The 22,631-nt window shown below is 44.0% G+C and overlaps 1 protein-coding gene across 1 annotated transcript in view; it reads right to left on the reverse strand.

The window, feature by feature from the left end:
• The window catches only part of LOC124612590 (eukaryotic translation initiation factor 3 subunit A-like), a 187,094-nt gene extending 165,732 nt beyond the window's left edge, over nucleotides 1-21,362 (reverse strand). The window contains exon 1 of the mRNA XM_047140875.1: nucleotides 21,357-21,362. Coding sequence (XP_046996831.1) covers nucleotides 21,357-21,362 — 6 coding nt within the window. The remainder of the gene's footprint in view (nucleotides 1-21,356) is intronic.
• Nucleotides 21,363-22,631: the final 1,269 nt, after the last annotated feature.

Genomic DNA, 22,631 nt, shown 5'->3' on the forward strand with positions numbered 1-22,631 from the left:
ACTCCTCTGCACAGCTGTCCATCTTACACAGCCTCAACTCCATACAACATCGGGGTTAGGTCTTGGGATCGGAGCGTTTTACACTAGTCCCATCGAGAGTCTTCATGCTGAAGCCGGTGAATTGCCACTCACCTACCGGCGCGATATACTGCTTTGAGGGTATACCTGTCGGCTACTGTCAGTGCCCGACCACCCGTCTTATCATTCCTTTTTTGACGACTCTCTCGACCGTCAATACTGGTTGTATGTCTCTGCCCTGCTACCCCCTGCAGTTCGCTTTCGTTGCCTCCTTCAACACCTTGATTTTTCACTTCCTGCAACCTTTAGAGTGGGCGAGAGCCCCACATCACCTTGGCTCCAGGCTCAGGTTCGCGTTCACCTTGACCTCAGCTCGCTCCCAGAGGAGGTTACCCCCGGTTCGGTATACCACTCCCATTTTGTCGAACTTTGTTCGAAGTTCATTAATATGACCGTCATTTATACAGAAGGCTCTAAGACCAATGACGGGGCTGGGTGTTCTTTTATTGTTGGGGCACAAAGTTTCAAATACCGGCTCCATGGCCATTGTTCGGTCTTCACAGCTGAGCTCTTTGCCCCCCTACCAGGCTGTTCTTTACATCTGCCGCCACCGACATTCTGCTTATGTCATCTGCTCTGATTCCCCTGAGCGCCATCCAGAGCCTCAGTGATCCGTATCCAGTTCACCCTTTCGTGCACCAGATCCAACGCTCTCTTCAGCAGCTGGTGGACGACGGTTCTCCGGTTAGCTTTATGTGGGTTCCTGGCCATGTCGGTATCCCTGGGAACGAAGCTGCAGATGCCGCGGCCAAGGGTGCGGTCCTCCAGCCTCGGAAAGCTTCTTGTTGCGTCCCTTCATCAGATTGTAGCAGGGTCATTAGTCAGCGCATTTTGTCGCTGTGGCATGCCGTTTGGGCTGCACTTACGTACAACAAGCTTTGGGCCTTGAAACCTCTTCCCGCGGCTTGGACGTCCTCCTCACGCCCTTCTCGGCGGGAGGAGGTAGTTTTGGCCCGGTTACGAATTGGACACTGCCGGTTCAGCCATCACCATCTGCTCACGGCTGCGCCGGCGCCGTTCTGTCCATGGCGGTCCACCACATTTTAACGTCCTGTCCAGATTTTAATACACTGCATCTTGATCTTGGCCTACCATGTACTCTAGATGCCATTTTAGCGGATGACCCAGGAGCAGCTGCTCGCGTACTTCATTTTATCAACTTGACAAACCTGTCTAAGAACATTTGATTATGCTGTTTTTAATCCTATGCCTGTCAATCTGTCTTTTATCATGTTTTCCATTTTAGTTGCTGTTTTAAACTTGTGCCTCGCGGTGCATTCCTAACATAGTCTGGGCGCTAATGACCATTGAAGTTGTGCGCCCTAAAACCACAAAAAAAACAAAAAAAGAGCCGTCTACCCCATCTAACATTTTCTGCAGTAACTGGTACTTGGGTTTAAGCAGTGTTTCAGAGTAGACGAAAAGGTGCTTGAAGCGGACTCAGTCTGTGTGTGTTAACACAGCCATCAAGACATTTGTCTAACCACAGTTGGAAGGACCTACAATTATAGCTCGTATGCTGTTGTGAAGGAGTGCTCCATTCTTCTTCTTCTTCTTCTTCTTCTACTACTACTACTACTACTACTACTACTACTACTTGGTCTTCTGGTCTTGATCATCACAGGACCAGTCACCAACAATAAAGTCCTTGCAGCAAGTGTGCATCACCCAGCCTGCCATGATACCTATTGTGCTATGTACTGGCGTGCAATAGGCTTTTATATGATAAATAGTGTGTGTGTGTGTGTGTGTGTGTGTGTGTGTGTGTGTGTGTGTGTGTGTGTGTGTGTGTGTGTGTGTGTAGCCACTATAGTGCAATCACCTTACGAACTGAACTAAAACGGCTACACGACAGAATGAATTCCACATGGTGTATTTAAAGGGAAGTGTGTCACATACATTAACGTACATTAAGGTGTACTAAAGTGCATTAACAATTGTGACATTTTTGTCTAGAGAAATAAAAAAGACAAAGAGAAAGTTAATATTATAAATATATTTATTTACTCGAGACATAAAATTATGATCAGCATGGAAAACAATAAGTTCATTCTTTTTCAAATGGTGCAACAGAAGTACAGTATTTCGAAAAGAGTTGTTTCTTATATCCCTCAAATTAAGCAAATGTATCTCATAATGTTATAGACCCATTGAAATAGTTGGGTATGCCATCAGTAAATTTGAGTTCAATATTCACAACACTTATTTGAGGAATAGCACAAGACTTCGGCGCTGCCGTTATACAGGTGCTAAGACAATGGTCTATATCTTCTATGTGAATGCTACATGTCTGAAGCCAGTTAATGATGTTACTGTATACAGCTTGAACTCATGGGCGCCATCTATTTAGTACTAGTTACTGCCATGTCTAGATTGAATAAGTTATCAACAGTCGAGTGCTGCATGAAAATACTATGACCCCCAGCACATTTGATATCCTCTCTACTTCGACGATCATCAGTTATTTTGCTCCCCAAATAGCAAAACTCCTTTACTACTTTAAATGTCTCATTTCCTAATCTAATTCCCTCAGCATCACCCGACTTAATTCGACTACATTCCGTTATCCTCGTTTTGCTTTTGTTGATGTTCATCTTGTACCCTCCTTTCATGACACTGTCCATTCCGTTCAACTGACCTTACAAGTCCTTTGCTGTCTCTGACAGAATTACAATGTCATCGGCAAACCTCAAAGTTTTTTTTTCTTGTCCATGGATTTTAATACCTACTCCGAAATTTTCTTTTGTTTCCTTCACAGCTTGCTCAATATACAGATTGAATAACATAAGTGATAGGCTACAACCCTGTCTTACTCCTTTCCCAACCACTGCTTCCCTTTCATGCCCCTCGATTCTTATAACTGCCATCTGCATTATCATACTCTTCTATAAATGATGTAGTGAAATGTGGCTAGTCCTCCCTCAAATGTCTACATCCTTCACATTCATCTTGATGATCAAACATGTGACGATGCTTTGACGGTGACAACACAGCAAAGACTGAATGTGCACCGCCAATCAGGTCATCTGAGTGGTGAAACAAAATAAGTCGCCGTCCTTGATGACAGTAGTTGAGTGGACGTGACGCAGTTGGCCTTCTTTCCAACAAAATTCAAACTTCCCGCCAAAATCCGACATCTTGAATGACGCCCTCTGCTGGTGGCTATGTGACTTAGCCAGTTGGACCTCGTGGCGAACACACCTGCATGATATTGTTGAAGTAATAATAAAGACAAGTCAAGTTTTACTGCCATTATTGTGCTGGAATTTGAGCTTGCCGCCATTTTCTACGGGGTTGGGGGTTAGTTTAGTGGACGTACCCCAAGTGGTCTATTTTCCTGCCATTTTCGTGGTGTGATGCATTATCCTGCTGGAATTTGAATTTCCAACCAATTTTTTTTCTGGAGGGTTAGGTTAGTGGAGGTAGCGCAATTGACCTATCTTCCAGCCAAAATTCAAACTTCTCACCAAATTCCGCCAACTTGGATGACGTCATGCGCTGTTGCTAAGTCTAGAGCCGCCATCTTGGATGACGTCATCGCCGTCATTTTGAATAAATTTGCAACAATGGCATGTCGGATATAACATACCTTGTCCCCCTACTGTTGGTATCCATGTAAATGAGGCAGCCGATATAGTAGGCAATGCTACAGTCTCCCTTCCTCAGCCCACTGTTCGCGTGGTGCCCTTCACCGATCTGCATTGTGTCTTATTTCGTCGTGTTGCTCTTTTATGGCACGCTCATTGGTCTACACTTCCCGCTAATAAATTGCGGGATGTGAAACCTCTTCTCAGTGCTCAGACATCTTTCTCCCGAACTTGTCATCTGGAGGAGGTAATTTTAACTAGACGCTGGATAGGGGACTGACTTCTTCGCCATTGACATCTTTTAAGTGGCGATGCTCCCCCACTTTATCCCCACTGCTCTCAACTGTGGATGGTGAGACACCTTTTTCTTGAGTGCCCCTATTTTACTCCACTACAAGCCCATCTACAGCTGTCGCCTGATATGCCTTCCATTTTAGATGATGACACGCGCTCAGCTGATCGTGCCTTCGAGCTTATCAGTGTCAATGAGATCACGTCGGTCATTTGAAGCTCTTTTTGGGAAAAACAACCCCCTCTCCTACAGTGGTTTCCTAAGTTTCCCTTTGGTTTTTTAGTTTCCCCTCTTTTTGAGTTTAGCTTTCATTGCTGCAGATTTCCCATTTGGTTTTTGTACCCTTCCCTAAGTCGCAGAGTGGGCGCTAATGACCGTAGCAATTTTGCGCCCTAAAACTGTAACAAGATAAACTGTAAAATGAAAAAAACTACTTCCTTAAGACATCGATTCCCTGTGATACATGCACAATATAGTTTCGCAGAGGTGTATGGCATCCTCTGTTCATATCCGATCACGGTTTAGAAATTATACTATGCCTGCATCAGTCCCATACAAAATGATCTTTAGTAACGGAGAATACCTCTCACAAGGAAACTGACCAACGCATAGCAACGATGTTCGACATGTGAAATTACAAGACATGCCGCCACTAAATCTGTAAACAGAACATCTGTCAAGCAGATGTATCCATGGGAATTCAGTATCTCACAAACTGCCACTAACATAGAATCAATGTAATTATGAAACTGAAGACTCGATTTTATGCCAAAGATGCGGCAGGTTAATGGAGTACCTTGCAAATATCTTCGTTCATCTAGAGGAAAGTGCCGAAACAAGATGGGCGTGTTTCGTCGTCGTCGTCATACCCACACACATGAGATGGAACTCCTCTGATGGCAGATCTGCTGTTAAAGATCGCGAGTAGATAGTGCTCTAAGCCTCAAACATAACATACAGTTGAATACGAGTCGAACACAGGTTATGCCACACAACTGATGCACCCTAACAGAAGGGAAAAAAATTTTTAAATGATCTGACGCAACATCTTCCTATCTCTAGAATGCATCTACCATTCAATCATCTACCATTAGATCATACTTCGTTACAAACTCATCTCAACCGGTCATTCCATCCACTTTCTGTCATCCTGCACGGTTGCAAGTAAGTTTAGGCGCAGATAGAAAGCTACAAACACAAACAAATCTTCACAAGCATCCCATACTTAGGCATAGTATCACAAAAAGTAGCTAACTTATTAAAAAAATATTAAAATATTTTTCTCCATAAACGGCAAACTTGGATACCACTTACCTCACGCAGGGAACACAAACAAGCCAATAACATAACACAGTGGAATATACAAATTACAATGTAACAGTTGCCCTGCATTTTACATAGGAAAAACTGGAAGAACCTTCCACACACGGTATAAAGAACACACCGACACCTTTCGACTACACCATTTTGAAAAATCTACAATAACTAACAACATGTATATTAATAAACAGACTTGACGACATCCACAACAGCCTAACTGTACTTCACACAGAACCCAACAGTAAAAAATTTAATCTACTAGAACAGTTAGAAATAATGCTACACAAAGAAAAATGTTCCGAAAACTTGTTGAATGAACAAACAGAGTTTAACAGCCACAATTTTTTTACACCTTCAAAAGTTTATTTTTTCCTGAGAAATCAAATCCATAATAGTACGAACAGCTGACAACCTACAACATGGTGCCAAATAATTATTTTAATAACACCTGTGTACTAATACTATCACGTTATCTTCTGTGAAACAAGAAAATCGATTATATTTATAAGTAGAACATCTGTATGAACGAGAATCTGTGGCAGGTTTACGTTCTGCTACTACAATGTGCGAGAAAGTGTGTGACTATGTATATATCCCAGTATGTACTGCAAAATTAAAGACGTATATTGTGTATACCAACTGCACAACAGAAGCAGACATCATACAATGTTAAACTGTAAGTTATTTTCATATTATTAACGCTGTTAAACTTACATCTAGAATATACCATGTTGTAACAGAAAAATGTAATATCAACAGGCAAACAACTAAAAAACCTAATGTAAATCGCTAAAAAGCACCTGCAGATGAGCCTCCAGTGCTCGAAATGCATAGTGCAGTAAATAAACGCAACTTGTGACTGAAGGCGGTTTGTTCTTCATTTTATTAAAGAATTCTTCCAATATGAGATGGCACCCTTGTCATCGATGGATTTCTTCTCCAGTGCGTTGTATGGAAGAATGGTGAAACACTTAAGTTAATGCTAACCAAATACGTTGAATACTTAAGAAGTGTGGTGGTCGATGGCTACCCAGAAGACTTGCCCACCAAGAGAATCAAATATGCTAAGCACCTCTGCCGAAACAAAAGACACACTACTCCTGAGGTCATATTTACCGAGCTAATGATGGTGACTATGACTCAGGAGCAGTTCCTTTCCAGAAATAAAGTACATCTCATTAGCTTGCTTATTTCGAGGCTCGAAGATGAAGGCTTCTCAGTAAGGCAAGCTACTGAAGACGCAGACCACCTAATTGTTGCCACAGTGCTTGAGGTTTCACAGGAGCATGAGAAGGTTGTGGTTGTTGGTGAGGATACGGACCTTCTCATCATGCTCAATGCCCTAGCCACACCATCAGCAAATATATATTTCTTGAAACCTGGAAGAGGAAAGACCTCATCAAAAGTATTTGATTCTAACAATTTCAAACTGGCAAAGATCAGGTCACTCATATTTCTTTACCCCATAAGTGGATGTGACACAACTTCAGCACCCTTCGGTCGGGGCAAGAAGGAGGTGGTCAATCTACTGGTCAAAAATGTCTTCTGGAAGATATCATACCTTTCTGAGAGCATGACACTCAAGCTGAAGCTATTGTCGAAGCTGACCTCCGATTTACGGAGGTATGGCAGGAGAGACTTAAGACAACTTGCGATTCGACCTGTTTTCCAAAGCGATTATGAAATTCAGATTCACCCTAGCATCCCTACCACCAACGTCGGAAGCAGATCGCCAGCATTGCTTGTGGACCTACTTACAAGTACAAATGTGGATAGGACACCAGATGGATCCGCTCCTCTGGGGATGGCAGGCTTCAGAGTTTGTCTTGGCCTCATTCCTACCTCCAAAGAACCAGCTCTAAAGAACCAGCTCCACAGTCTCTTCTCTCAACAAGACAGTCAAACGTTGACGTATGTGAAATTTGTGTACATACCTACTTTTACCTTCTCATCTCATACATTCACGTAAAATTCTGTAATTACGAAATATAATAATCACTACTTAATTTCAAGGAGTGTCTCTCTCTTTTTGTATCCTTCATATCAGTTGAATGGGTATCACTATATTATATTGAGGGTTACGAACGGATACCACGTACCTGACAAGACAAATTTCACAGGGGAGCTAAAAAATAACCTTTAATAAAAATTTTGATTGTTTTGATTTTTTATTTAGAGATAATCGCTTATTACTCACAGGTTGTGCATTGTATTTTTTGCATCATTTTGTTATAACATGCATTTTTCCACTTGCAATTTTTTTGAGTCAGAACTTTCTCTGACATCTGTCAGATACGAGGTCTCAGTTCTTAACCCTCGACATATGAAAAACTTTAATATTTTTCAAATTTTACAAAATTTTAGTATTTTATTCTATTACTATATTACATAAGTACAAGACAATTGGTTGCTATAGTTCTGTGTTTAAAAGACTGTACATAAGAATTACTGAAGAACTACATTTGAAATTGATGAGAAATGGTCCAAATTTAATGAGGAGCAGTACACAAATGGGTGGTTCAATAAATTCACTTTTGGTTTCATCGAATGCCAAATTTCTCTCTCCATATCTTTTTTTGTGAACGACACTATTGATAGGTGGGTTAGTTTCTACGATAATACCAAAAAACAGAGGTTAAAACGAAAAATTTTTATGAATATGTGAAATTGGTCCAATTTTGAAGAACACTAGTATGGAAACGGGTGGTCCAAGAAATATACGGATGGTCTCGTTCAATGCAGAGTTTCATGCCCTACAATTTTTAATTGCACTATGTTTTCGATTTGTGAGTCATTTACGAGATATAACCACGAAACCGAAAAATACCACTTTCTCGGGTACATTTTTGGCCCCCCGCACTTTTCCACAACTCGGCAGTGGGGGAAAACCTAGGATAGTCATACTGGGACACAAACGAAGCAATTAAAACAATAAAATTTTTGTAGCAATTATTTCCGATTGGAATGCTAATTCTACTGGACTAATTGTAAATACTGTTTGTTAGGGTGTGTGTGGCAACGGCGCAGTGCCGTATCACGCGAATGAACGCCACAATAGATAATAACATATGCACTAACCGTCGCATGCAGACGGCCGACATAGTAACCAAAATATTGGACATTGATTTACTCCAGGGTATAACTGCTCTCGGAACACAATTCATAGGTTGCAATCACATTCTAGGAAACTGTCGATGAATAACAATGACAGAAATAATGGACGCAGTATATCGGGACAAAACACGAGGCCTGCGCCTAACTGGACGCCACCCCCGCAAAATCATGCCGTGAGCACTTTAGAGGTGTCCCAGGAATGGTCCTCAAGCAACGCTGGTGGGTCATACTAAAACCGCCCCCATCGTACTCACTACGACCGTCAGAAAGGGGGGCGAGTGGAAGTGATAGACGGCATGAAGAGCAGTGGCAGCTGTTGGGTAAGAGCACAAGAGCACATGAACACCGTACCATTTGGCACCTTGCTGATTTATTGGTTATTTTTCTTTGAACGCTTTAAACATAATGTAGATGGGGTAACCCGAAATAAATGACACCTACCGCGCTACGCTACATTGTTCCCCTGACTCAGTGAAACTGAAACTTTGGATCACGATAACGGGCGCACATTCACGGGCCGAATACATACGGATTTGATAAGCAATGTGCACAGTTCACAGCACTCATCTACAAGTTTACATCAATGCCAACAGGTGACAGCGCACTGCAGCAGTCGTTTGCTTGGCATAAATCCCACTAGGCAGTTGGCACACTGCACAGATACGCCAATTCACCCGCTATATGGTAACATTAGATCGGACATTGGTGTATTTTATAGATATACTGGCAAAAAACACCTACTTTGTGAGATTCTGAATGAGATACAGTACATTAAGTTCTGGATTTTATCCTACAGTAATCCATTTGAGGCACTCAGAACCATAAAGCACATCATCGTCAATTGTGAGTGTAGAGCATTTATTCAATGCTTCTGAAATCTGTTGACCTTTCGGTGGGTCAGGTTTATCGGCACTGTAGGCCCACATTACATGTATATCTGAACATTCAAGAAAAGCTGTCTCACTGGTTTCTCTGATATTCACTTAAATTTGGGGGTCAAGGACAGTGTGCTTTTGGCCCTCGTGGCTCTCAGCGCCTTATTCGTGTTCTGGTCAAGTGACCTCATTGGTAGATGGCACTAGTTGAATTTAATAATTTCTGTGAAAGGCAGTGTGTGTTTGGAGTTGGCTGTTTACTGCGCAGGAATCGGCTTTCTTGTGCAGTGCCAACATCAGTTTTGTTGAACCTGTCGTAATGAGCGTACAGCATTGTGAGCCGGGAGTCCCCCATTTGGGGAAGTTCGGCAGCCGAGGGCAAGTGCTTACTGCATTCGACGCCCACATTGGGCTAAATGATAGTGACACAAAACCCAGTCCCCAAATGGAGAAAAATCTTCTGCTCCAGCTGGGAATCCAACCTGGGCCCCTTGAACCTGTATTAAACGCTAACAGAAAACAGAATCACCAGGAAAAGGAAGCAGGGCCTCTCAGACGCCATTCGTTGTTTGAGAAAGTGAGGAAATCAAATAAGCGTGACTAGAAGCGAACATTCAACAAAGAAGTGTATAATATGCATAAGCTGTGTGCGTGCATCGTAATAATTCCCGATTATCGGCCTGGAAATCAATTCATTAACTAATACATGAATTGTACATGCATGAATTGTACATGCATGAATTGTACATGCATGAATTGTACATGCATGAATTGTACATGCATGAATTGTACATGCATGAATTGTACATGCATGAATTGTACATGCATGAATTGTACATGCATGAATTGTACATGCATGAATTGTACATGCATGAATTGTACATGCATGAATTGTACATGCATGAATTGTACATGCATGAATTGTACATGCATGAATTGTACATGCATGAATTGTACATGCATGAATTGTACATGCATGAATTGTACATGCATGAATTGTACATGCATGAATTGTACATGCATGAATTGTACATGCATGAATTGTACATGCATGAATTGTACATGCATGAATTGTACATGCATGAATTGTACATGCATGAATTGTACATGCATGAATTGTACATGCATGAATTGTACATGCATGAATTGTACATGCATGAATTGTACATGCATGAATTGTACATGCATGAATTGTACATGCATGAATTGTACATGCATGAATTGTACATGCATGAATTGTACATGCATGAATTGTACATGCATGAATTGTACATGCATGAATTGTACATGCATGAATTGTACATGCATGAATTGTACATGCATGAATTGTACATGCATGAATTGTACATGCATGAATTGCACAGGCATGAATTGCACATTTTTCAGAAAAACTAAAAAAGGCGCGAAAACTGCCACTTCCACAAATATATGAAATGGAGAGTAGTGAAAGACTAAACATTGTTTCATTCTTGCCATTAACTGCACTAAATAATATACAAAATAACAAAATTCCACATACATAAATTTTTTCAGACAAGTTGAAAATTATTATTATTATAGACAGCGGCGGAAGTTGTGCAAATATCTTGATAAGCATAACTGTTTTACAGTAGATGCTATTAATTTCACACTTGTGTATTTAACTGACTTTAAAAATTTGTGACCACCCCGAACATACACCTACGAGGAAACCTGATGAAAAGTTTCGTATGCTACAATATAAAGAGGATACAGATATTCGAGAAGAACTGTGAGGAGATTTTAAATCGTGCATGAAACTTAAAGAACTAGTTCAGGCAGCTGTGAATGCTGTAGTGGAGAGCATACCCACGACAGTTGTACTGGACAGAGGACCAGGTATTAACGTCCGTGACGTGAAATTTTCAAAAGTGTAACTAGTAAATCTAGTGTACCGATAATGCCATTCCAAAACTGTGTAGTCTCCGGTGCTACTGGTGCCAAGGGACAATTAGTTAGGTGACTGTGGAACGTGAGGTCCGAACAGTAGTATCATCTACATAATGTGTGCACATAATTTCCTTAATAGTCATAGTTGAATATTTGCATGGAAGTAAGGCGCTGCACGAATTTCAAAAAAGTTTGCATTGAAAAACAAGAGTCGCTATGATGTTAACTTTCGGTGCATACTACATTATATTATAGCGGTGTATTAAATTTAGCTAACATACTGAATTTTTGTTTAGACTTGGGACTTGGTGTCTGTCATGGATCTCGAAAAAACTGCTCTGACGTATCAATGAAGCCACAGTGTAATATCAACATCATCTCTTATATTTCCTCAACTGTTTGAGATATCGAAATGAGATTTTGGCAAATGATAAAACGCAAAGAGACTATTTTTCCTTATGTTTATTATGCAGAACTTCATTTACCGTGTTATTCCACGAACTGGACTTTCTCGAAGAAAGCACATGCTATAGGTTTCGGAACAATATTAGACAGTACACGTTTATATTTATACCGCGGGTGTGGTTTTTCATAAGCTACCGATCTTACTTTTCCTCAGTTCCTTACTTCAACTTCATGAGCCACTGTTTCGGAATTCTCTCTGCACAACATGTTTGTGAGGTGAAACTGTAAACTCTGCTGTGCTCTGGCAAAAGAAGCAGGTTTTAACAGGGCAACAAGTGAAAAGTACAGGTATTATTAAAATTCGGCACTCATGATGCTTCTCTGAAAATTACAAATGGTTAATAAACCAGGCGAAAACCAATTCAGCGGAATTCTTTTTTGATATTAACGAAAGCAGAGGTGGCAGAGCTTTTCGAATGGTCACCATACAAGTGAGGGCTCCACTTAATACTAAACGAAAATTTTGAGCGTACGCTTCAGTTTAGAACGCACTCCCCCTCCAGCGCTGTGGAGTTCCTCTACAGGGCGTGCCCGTAACCCCCACCACCACCACCACTCTCCCCAAACGTGCCCAGCCGTTCGCGCAGCATTATTCGGCGCGGGCTCAACGTTTCTCACTGTCAAGAATTTGTCTGTTTCCTGTCTGGTAGACATGGGATTTCTGCGAAGAGGGGACGCAAAGATCGACCATCTGAACGGAACAAGTTGTAAGTTTCTTAAGGAAAACATCATGTCATGGTAGGTATTGCGAAAAAGTGAAGGCCAATGTCTCAAACTGATAAAAACTAAGGCTCTGTCCACTAGTAGTGGGCAGTACTGTGTTCATAATGCACTAGAATGTCAGAATACAGGAGATGCCATGGATATTTTATCCCATATTCAAACGAAAATAGGCGAATCAGGGCATTTAACAGAACAACAAAAGGCTGAACTAGCTGATTTGCTGAATAAATATTCAAATGTCTTACCGCATAATCCTGGTATCAAGGGGTACGAATATCATGCGCACGTAGTCCCTTATGAGATGTATCATAGGCGCAAACAAAGTTGACACTGCGGGCAGAGGCAACTGTAATTGCGAAATGCCTTCAGGTCAATCACACCAGTCATGCGCAGACTACCAACTTCGTCTGCACATACAGTACTGTCATGTGACATATTGCTTTCCCTGGGCCTAAGGAAAGGTGGTGAAATTTCTATTGCATATATAGTATTAATAGTTAGGATGGCATTTTGTAGTCAGTCCGGCGAATTTCTCTTCTAAAAATGAAAAAAAACTTTTCTAATTTTAAAGCATGATCCTTCAAAGTTAAGTGAACCTCTTGTAATTATAGATAGTAAATATTTCTGTTTAATTCATGACAGTCTCGGACAGACGATCGGCTGTACTAATCTCATGGACTAATGTATATATGCAAATATATTTGTATAACAACTGATCAAGATTTGGACACAAGCTTTGAAGCAGTAGAAGTACGCTTTGTTTCATGGTTTAACCACAGTGGCGTGTAAAGCTAGGAATTTTAAATATGTTCTGAACAGTACAATAGTTAATTCAAAATAATTTGGGAAAGTACTAATTTATGACAGATACATGGTATGGGAATGAATATTAAAATGTACACCATAAAATCACACTTTTACTGTAAGCACAACCAGTATGGGTAGGATATACCAGCAAGCAAGAGAAATAAAAATCTTTAGCTATGCAAGCAAGGCACAAATCTGTAATTGTGTATGGCTTATGTTTAGCTTATTTTTACAAACGTAGTTGCTAAGTTTTGGCAGGAGCCAGTAATTATTTTCTTGTGAATTTTTCTACATAAATAAAGCAAGCACATAGTACTAATACAAAAATCTAGGAAATGAGTTGCTTATTGAGTCTTGTCAATCTCGTAGTTACACAAAATTTCTCTTTGTGTGTGTCTGGATGCCCATGTTTGATTCGCGCACGCGGCGGACGGTTTATTTACCCATTTTTTTCCTGTGGTAATTTTCGCTTATTGCGTAGACACCGTAATTTCTATGGAAGTAAAGGTCGTATAGCGATGCCATGTACGAAAAGAAAAAAGTTTTTCTTTTATGAAATATATTTCACATGTAAACATCAGGCCACTAAACCAAGTAACTAAGTACATGAGCGAGTACTATGAGAACATATAAATCTTGTTACATAGCTCCACCGCTAAAATAAAAAAAGAGAGATATTAATATACAAATAATTCAAGTGTTGTATTAAGCTTCACCTTGCATGAGAACAAAATACTTGCACAGCAACTATTTGATTGTCAACGTACACAGAAGCTCCTGAGAAAAGAGACACAATGATTCTGTAGATAGTGCAGTTTAAAACCCACTGTGGAACTCAGCACATACTGAAAGGCTACGCAAGCATAAGCAAATACAACATGTGAAAGCCCATAGTAGTACGTGAATCTGTACTCACCTCTGCTGCGTCGGATTATGGAGGTAATCGGATGAAGTATGCACGAACGCTTTTAACCAAGTGTATCTTCATAAGTGTTCTCGCACCGAACCACAAATAAACGCGTCTGATAAACGTGGTACTAACAAAGCGAACTGCTGTCTGCCGTTGTGGTATTCAGTAACAGTGCTTAACAAGTCCACAATTGTCACGTATGGTTGTGCGCGTTTAAAGTACAAAAACTTCAAGGACTGAATAAATAACCTGTGCCCTACAAGAACGCTAAACTACCGTTTGTCGTAGACAGTTTTATAATATGATTCGCTGAGAGCTGAACTATGTGCAACAGGCTAACAGTAATTCTGTAGTGTACTGTGTAGTGGATGTCATGCAGCGCTCTGACCGCTGACAGTGTTGCCAACAAGGAAACGTGTTCTTACTTTGAAATGAACGAACAGTAGTAACTGCGTATAAACTACATTAAACAACTGACTAGACAAATATGCTAAGCAAAACTCTTTTCACTGCCGTATAGTGGATAACAAATGTTTTGTCTCTGTGATGCTGCACTTAATTTGTTTCGTATAAACGATGCAGAGGTGAAAAGCAGAAGCGCAGCCCGCGACACATCGTGCTAACCTTGGTACCAGCAGCAGGCATTTGTTCCTATGAAGCAGTTGGTGTAGCGGCAGAGCCGCAACAGAACAGATGATAGGAGCCGCCGACCGTGTGATGTGAGCTCCGTATCAATTACATAGAGAGTCGTATCAAATGAAATTTACAATTAAGGCTTCAACGCTGACTTGTATCACACTAAAGTTTAAGAACTTTACTGCAGTTTGTAAACTGTTGAGCCAAAAATAGCTCGGACTTGAAAACAATCAGTACAATAATATTGATAACATAATTAAAGCAAAACAATTTTGTGTGTAATTCTATTACGTAGCGGTTGTAAATATGAAGCAAACTTTATTTTAAACAAAACTGGATGGAAATTTTATCCCTCGCTGAGTTTTTTCCCGTTGGGAGGAATGGAAACAAAGTATAATGCCACGTAAACACAACTATTCACTTTTGCCTCAGTCAAATGTAAATATTGAAAAAAAGTTCTCATCCAATCCTGAAAACTAAGCCTTATAATAATGACAGTTTATTGATCAGTGCGCAAGTAAACTTTATTTGGTTATTATACAACTCAAGCAAATGAGAATATTTCTGAAAATAATTTGCCATCAGAAAATCATACATAACCAATACATTAAAAAAAGAGTAAAATTATTTTGAAAAATATTTAAACGAACAATTAAGTACTAGCTGGTAACTGATTGAATGCATAAAGTATGTTCTGTTCATCATATAACTTCATTCATTCATTCATTCATTGGGCTTACAACACATAATATATCCTCATCATCTGTGAAAGACGTTTATGCCTTGCCCCCAAAGTGATTTCAAAAACGTATTTATAGAAGTCTATTAATACTGTAATTTATAGTACCGAAAAATGTCTTCTGTTTTTTTTTTTATACAAAGAAATGTTTTGTAATTAAAATCGTTTGGATAGACACTTGGTAAGTGAGCGAAGCGGCAAATGCAAAATACATAGTGACGGTGAAGAAATAAGCGATCGTTACGTACTTCATCTATCCTCGCCTGATGGTGGCGTTTTCTCTGTCGGATTCTACAGAGGGTAAGCATCTGCTCCTGTGGTCCCTCGTATTTAGTTAAACATACGATATTAAGGGAAATGTATGAATCGCGTTTATTTAGAAAAAGCACACCTCTTGAGTCCTGTGATAACAACTAGGATTATGTACGAATATTTCTGTCACTATTCACAGCCAGTAAATAAAACATAACTGAAGAATTGTTCGAGGGTAGAACCACCGGATATATTACGTGTCTTTCGTTACTTACTTGAATATCTCCAGGTCGAACCACTCAGAGATCAAATTGCCGATCATTTCTTTTCATTTGTTGCGTATATCTTTACATAAGAATAGTATTAAGCTGATCGGTCCATTAACGTGAGACAATGACACAGGTTGTCGTTTCAGTGGACTGGTGGTGTTCTGCTTCACGATGTTATTCGACGGTGATGTAAACAGATGCTCAATTTGCATCGGTTATCAGAAATACACTACTGGCCATTAAAATTGCTACACCAAGAAGAAATGCAGATGATAAACGGGTATTCATTGGACAAATATATTATACTAGATCTGACATGTGATTACATTTTCACGCAATTTGGGTGCATAGATCCTGAGAAATCAGTACCCAGAACAACCACCTCTGCCCGTAACAACGGCCTTGATACGCCTGGGCATTGACTCAAACAGAGCTTGGATGGCGTGTACAGGTACAGCTGCCCATGTAGCGTCAACACGATACCACAGTTCATCAAGAGCAGTGACTGGCGTATTGTGGGGAGCCTGTTGCTCGGCCACCATTGACCAGACGTTTTCAATCGGTGAGAGATCTGGAGAATGTTCTGGCCAGGCAGCAGTCGAACATTTTCTGTACCCAGAAACGCCCGTACAGGACCTGCAACAAGCTGTCGTGCATTATAATGCTGAAATGTAGGGTTTCGTAGGGATCGAATGAAGGGTAGAGCCACGGGTGGTAACACATCTGAAATCTAACGTCCACTGTTCAAAGTGCCATCAATGCGAACAATAGGTGACCGAGGCGTGTAACCAATGGCACCCCATACCATCATGCCGGGTGATACGCCAGTATGGCGACGACGAATACACGCTTGCAATGTGCGTTCACTGCGATGTCGCCAAACACGGATGCGGCCATCATGATGCTGTAAACAGAACCTGGATCCACCCGAAAAAATGACTTTTTGCCATTCGTGCACCCAGGTTCGTCGTTGAGCACACCATCGCAGGCGCTCCTGTCTGTGATGATGCAGCGTCAGGGATAACGGCAGCCATGGTCTCCGAGCTGATAGTCCACGCGGCTGCAAACGTCGTCGAACTGTTCGTGCAGATGGTTGTTGTCTTGCAAACGTCCCCATCTATTGACTCAGGGATCGAGACGTGGCTGCACCATCCGTTACAGTCATGCGGGTAAGCTGCCTGTCATCTCGACTGCTAGTGATACGAGGCCGTAGGGATCCAGCACGGCGTTCTATATTACCCTCCTGAACCCACCGATTCCATATTCTGCTAACAGCCATTGAATCTCGACCAACGCGAGCAGCAATGTCGCGATACGATAAACCGCAATCGCTACAGGCTACAGTCTGATCTTTATCAAAGTCGGAAATGTGATGGTACGCATTTCTCATCCTGAGACGAGGCATCACAACAACGTCTCACCAGGCAACGCTGGTTGACTGTTGTTTGTGTATGAGAAATCGGTTGGAAACTTTCCTCATGTCAGCACGTTGTAGGTGTCGCCACCGGCGCCAGCTTTGTGTGAATGCTCTGAAAAGCTAATCATTTGCATATCACAGCATCTGTCGGTTAAATTTCGCGTCTGTAGCACGTCATTTTTGTGGTGTAGCAATTTTAATGGCCAGTACTGTAATTAATTTCATTTTCTCATATTTTTTGCTTACGTTTGTCGTCTATGGTTTCCTCGCGCCCGACGCGGACGGGTACAACAGCCAATAAGTTTCTTACCGTGACATACTGGGAAAACTATGCTTACCAGTTTTCTCCCAGGATATTCTCATTCACTAAAAATTCAGAGAGAGGTGTGGGCTTCGTCACTACTCGGAGGTCGCAAAAGTCAAGGGATACCTCCTAAAATTGTCGGATCTCCTTCCGCCTGACGTAATGCAGCTATTGGATGTGACATGGACTGAACACGATGTTCGAAGTCCCCTGCAGAAATAATTAGCCATGCTGCCTCTATAGACGCCCATAATTGCGGGAGTGTTGCCATTGCAGGATTTCGTGCACGAACTGATCTGTCTGTATGTCCCCTAAATGGGATTCGTGTCAGGCGATCTGGGCAATCGAATCATTCGATCGAATTGTCCAGAATGTTCTTCAAACGAGTCACAGATAGTTGTGGCCCAATAACGTGGCGCATTGTAATCCATACAAATTTGACCGTTATTTGGGACCTCGAAGTCCGTCAGTGGCTGCTGATGATATGCAAGTAGCCAAACATGTCCATTTACAGCCACTGATAGGTTCAATTGGTCCTGAGGACCCAGTCCGTCCCATGTAAACATAGCCTGCACCGTTACACCAGCTTGCACAACGCCTTGTTGACAACTTGGGTCTGTGGAGCCCAAGTCGAATCCTACCATCGGCTCTTATCAACTGAAATTGGGACTCATCCGACCACGACACAGTTGTCCAGTCATTTAGAATCCAACTCAAATGGTCACTAGTCCAGGAGAGGCGCTGCAGGCGATGTTGTGGATACGTACGTGGCGAGCACGGGGCCCCGAGCCAGTGCAGCCTTCTTTATCTCCAGGGATGCATCTCCTCTCCCTTCTCCTCTCCCTTCTCCTCTCCCTTCTCCTCTCCCTTCTCCTCTCCCTTCTCCTCTCCCTTCTCCTCTCCCTTCTCCTCTCCCTTCTCCTCTCCCTTCTCCTCTCCCTTCTCCTCTCCCTTCTCCTCTCCCTTCTCCTCTCCCTTCTCCTCTCCCTTCTCCTCTCCCTTCTCCTCTCCCTTCTCCTCTCCCTTCTCCTCTCCCTTCTCCTCTCCCTTCTCCTCTCCCTTCTCCTCTCCCTTCTCCTCTCCCTTCTCCTCTCCCTTCTCCTCTCCCTTCTCCTCTCCCTTCTCCTCTCCCTTCTCCTCTCCCTTCTCCTCTCCCTTCTCCTCTCCCTTCTCCTCTCCCTTCTCCTCTCCCTTCTCCTCTCCCTTCTCCTCTCCCTTCTCCTCTCCCTTCTCCTCTCCCTTCTCCTCTCCCTTCTCCTCTCCCTTCTCCTCTCCCTTCTCCTCTCCCTTCTCCTCTCCCTTCTCCTCTCCCTTCTCCTCTCCCTTCTCCTCTCCCTTCTCCTCTCCCTTCTCCTCTCCCTTCTCCTCTCCCTTCTCCTCTCCCTTCTCCTCTCCCTTCTCCTCTCCCTTCTCCTCTCCCTTCTCCTCTCCCTTCTCCTCTCCCTTCTCCTCTCCCTTCTCCTCTCCCTTCTCCTCTCCCTTCTCCTCTCCCTTCTCCTCTCCCTTCTCCTCTCCCTTCTCCTCTCCCTTCTCCTCTCCCTTCTCCTCTCCCTTCTCCTCTCCCTTCTCCTCTCCCTTCTCCTCTCCCTTCTCCTCTCCCTTCTCCTCTCCCTTCTCCTCTCCCTTCTCCTCTCCCTTCTCCTCTCCCTTCTCCTCTCCCTTCTCCTCTCCCTTCTCCTCTCCCTTCTCCTCTCCCTTCTCCTCTCCCTTCTCCTCTCCCTTCTCCTCTCCCTTCTCCTCTCCCTTCTCCTCTCCCTTCTCCCTCCCTTCCCCCCCCTCTCCCTCACTTCCCCCCCCCCTCTCCCTCACTTCCCCCCCCCCTCTCCCTCCCTTCCACTCCCCCCTCTCCCTCCCTTCCACCCACCCCTCTCCCTCCCTTCCACCCCCCCTCTCCCTCCCTTCCACCCCCCCCTCTCCCTCCCTTCCACCCCCCCTCCCCTCTCCCTCCCTTCCACCCCCCCTCCCCTCTCCCTTCCTTCCACCCCCCTCTCCCTCCCTTCCACCCCCCCATCTCTCCCTCCCTTCCCTTCCCCCCCATCTCTCCCTCCCTTCCCTTCCCCCCCATCTCTCCCTCCCTTCCCTTCCCCCCCATCTCTCCCTCCCTTCCCTTCCCCCCCCCATCTCTCCCTCCCTTCCCTTCCCCCCCATCTCTCCCTCCCTTCCCTTCCCCCCCCATCTCTCCCTCCCTTCCCTTCCCCCCCTCTCCCTCCCTTCCCTTCCCCCCCTCTCTCTCCCTTCACCTCCCTGACCCTCATTTCCCCCTTCCCCTCGCCCTCTCCTCTCCCTCTATTGGTGTCCTTGCTTATGTTGGCCCCCGCTATCCTCCTGGTTCTTTTGGTTTTCCAATTCGGCTTCGTTGCATAATCGTCTCCTCCTTTTGGCATTCCTTGGTCTCCTCTGGGGTTTGACATCCACTACAAAATGCCTCCTCCATAGTGTGAGCCATTTGGGAAGAGCATCTTACCTAGTGTCTCCGACGTGCGCCCTCCTAGTACATTCCACCTTTTCTTTCACGTCGTTGTCTGATACTAGGGTGCATAGCCAGAACACAAAGGGATCACACTTCTGATACCTGAGCTGTGACCTCCTCATGCATGCCTTGGAGTGGTTGCTCGTCATCCTGGAGCATCGGAACCCCCAGCAATGGCCGGCGTGCCAGACGGCCCTTGCTGTGGCTGGTTGCTCCCCGTGAGGAGAGCCCCTGATCAGAGTGGGCGGACGCTATGCAAATGAAATGCGTACGGGTCCAGAACTCAGGCTGTTATTCTGCGGCCATCTCTCTGCATGGAACTGATTCCTCAAGTGCTGCTTCTCTTGCCCCTTTGGCCTTCCCTTCCATGGCTACCCCCTGGGAAGAGGGTCAGTCCCATCGGCTAGGGGCAAAACCTTTCCCCTGTTATCTAGTTTGCACCAGGACTGATCGAGATACTTTCACCAGTGTCAAACCTTTATTCTTTGTGGAACACATTGAAGACAAGCTTGGCGAAGTGGACTCCCTGAGCAAGATGCGGTCGGGTTCGTTGCCGAAAAAAACTGCTTCAGCTGCCGAATCTGCGGCCGTTCGTGCCTGTACCCATCTTGGCACAATTCCTGTGTCCATTACCCCCCAACAGTCTCAAAATATGGTACAAGGTGTGTTTTTTCACAGGGACCTCATCCTTCAAACTGATGAACTTCGGGACAATCTCGGACGGCGTGGTGTTCACTTTGTTTGGCGTGTTCAGAAGGGTCCTAAAGACAATCGTATTGATACTGGTGCCTTTATCCTGGCTTTTGAAGGGGAGAAAGTTAAGATTATGGTCTATCGCTGTGATGTGAAGCTGTACATCCCACCTCCTATGAGGTGTTTTAAGTGCTTGCGTTTTGGCCACATGTCTTCCCGCTGTTCACAGGCCCCTCTCTGTGGTGACTGTGGACGTCCACTCCATGAGGTGAGTCCCTGTGTTCCCCCTCCTGTGTGTGTAAATTGTCATGGTAGTCATTCTCCACGTTCACCAGATTGCCCAGTATATAAGAAGGAAAAGAAGATACAGGAGTATAAGTCCCTCGATCGTTTAACCTACACAGAGGTCTGTAAGAAATATACACGACTTCACCTTGTGTCCATGACATCTAGTTATGCCTTGGTTACACCTACAACCCTTCCTCCCCCTTCCTTACCCCCATCGCGGACCCCTCTCCTCCCCCCCTCCCCTGCGGCTCCCACACCTCCTCCTATGGGCGCTGCTCCCCCTCCCCAGCCGGAGAAGTGTCCCACTCCTTCGGCGTCTGCCGGTCAAGGGCGCCTCTCCCGGGATGCCCCTTCCCGGCACCTTCCAAGCCAAAGGTCTGCTGCCGCGCGACGACCGCGAGAGCCGCGGTCTGTCGGCCCCCAGGTCGCCCGGTCTCTTTCTGTTCCTGATCTTGCTGCAGCTGGCTCCTTTATGCCACACAGCCCTCCTCGATTTCAGCCTGAAAAGAAGAAGAAACATAAGTCCCGGGACAAAGAGCCTCTGGTGTCACCGGAGGTCCCTTCCCCGACTTCACAACCGGATTCTGACCTGTCGTTCATGGATGTCGCCCCCTCCTTGTCGGTGACGGGTGGGGACCCGGCGGTATGACTAGATTTAGCGTGTTCAGCCCCCATTTAAACCATCGTTCTGTGGTTCTCCAATGGAATTGTAAAGGATACTATCGTCACCTTCTGGAATTGAAATCCCTTCTTTCGTCCTACTCTGCAGCTTGTGTGGTTCTCCAGGAATCTCATTTTACTGATGCTCACTCACCGACCCTCCGTGGGTTCTGTGTTTTCTGTCGAAATCGGGTTGGACCTCTGTGGGCTTCTGGTGGCGTTTGTACGTTGGTCTGTACAGACATTGCTAGCACGTGGATTCCTCTTCAAACTATATTGGAAGCAGTTGCTGTTAGGGTCCACTTAGACTCTGCGGTCACAGTTTGCAATCTTTATCTCCCTCCTGACAGCACTCTTACACCTGCTGCCTTAACTGCCCTTCTTCAGCAACTTCCTCCTCCCTTCCTCCTCCTTGGGGATTTTAATGCTCATCATCCCTTGTGGGGCAGTGCCTTTCCATCTAGACGAGGTCATCTTATAGACCAATTTATTGCAGACCACGACCTGTGCCTTCTTAATGATGGCTCCCCTACTCACTTCAGTGCCGGTCATGGTACATTTTCTGCCATTGAACTTTGTCTTTCTTCTCACTCTCTCCTCCCTTCATTACACTGGTCGCCACACGACGACCTTTGGATAGTGACCATTTCCCGTTGATTATCCCTTCCCGCTCCCCAATGGACAGGTTACCTCGTTGGTCTTTCCGACGCGCCGATTGGCCTCTATACACTGCAAAGGTCGTGTTTTCTCCCTCTCTTTCGTGTCGTATTGATGACATCCTACCTGACGTGTCTGAGGCGATTTTTGGCGTTGCTAGCCTTGCT

This window comes from Schistocerca americana, chromosome 4 (assembly GCF_021461395.2).
Source record: "Schistocerca americana isolate TAMUIC-IGC-003095 chromosome 4, iqSchAmer2.1, whole genome shotgun sequence".
Classification (NCBI taxonomy): domain Eukaryota; kingdom Metazoa; phylum Arthropoda; class Insecta; order Orthoptera; family Acrididae; genus Schistocerca; species Schistocerca americana.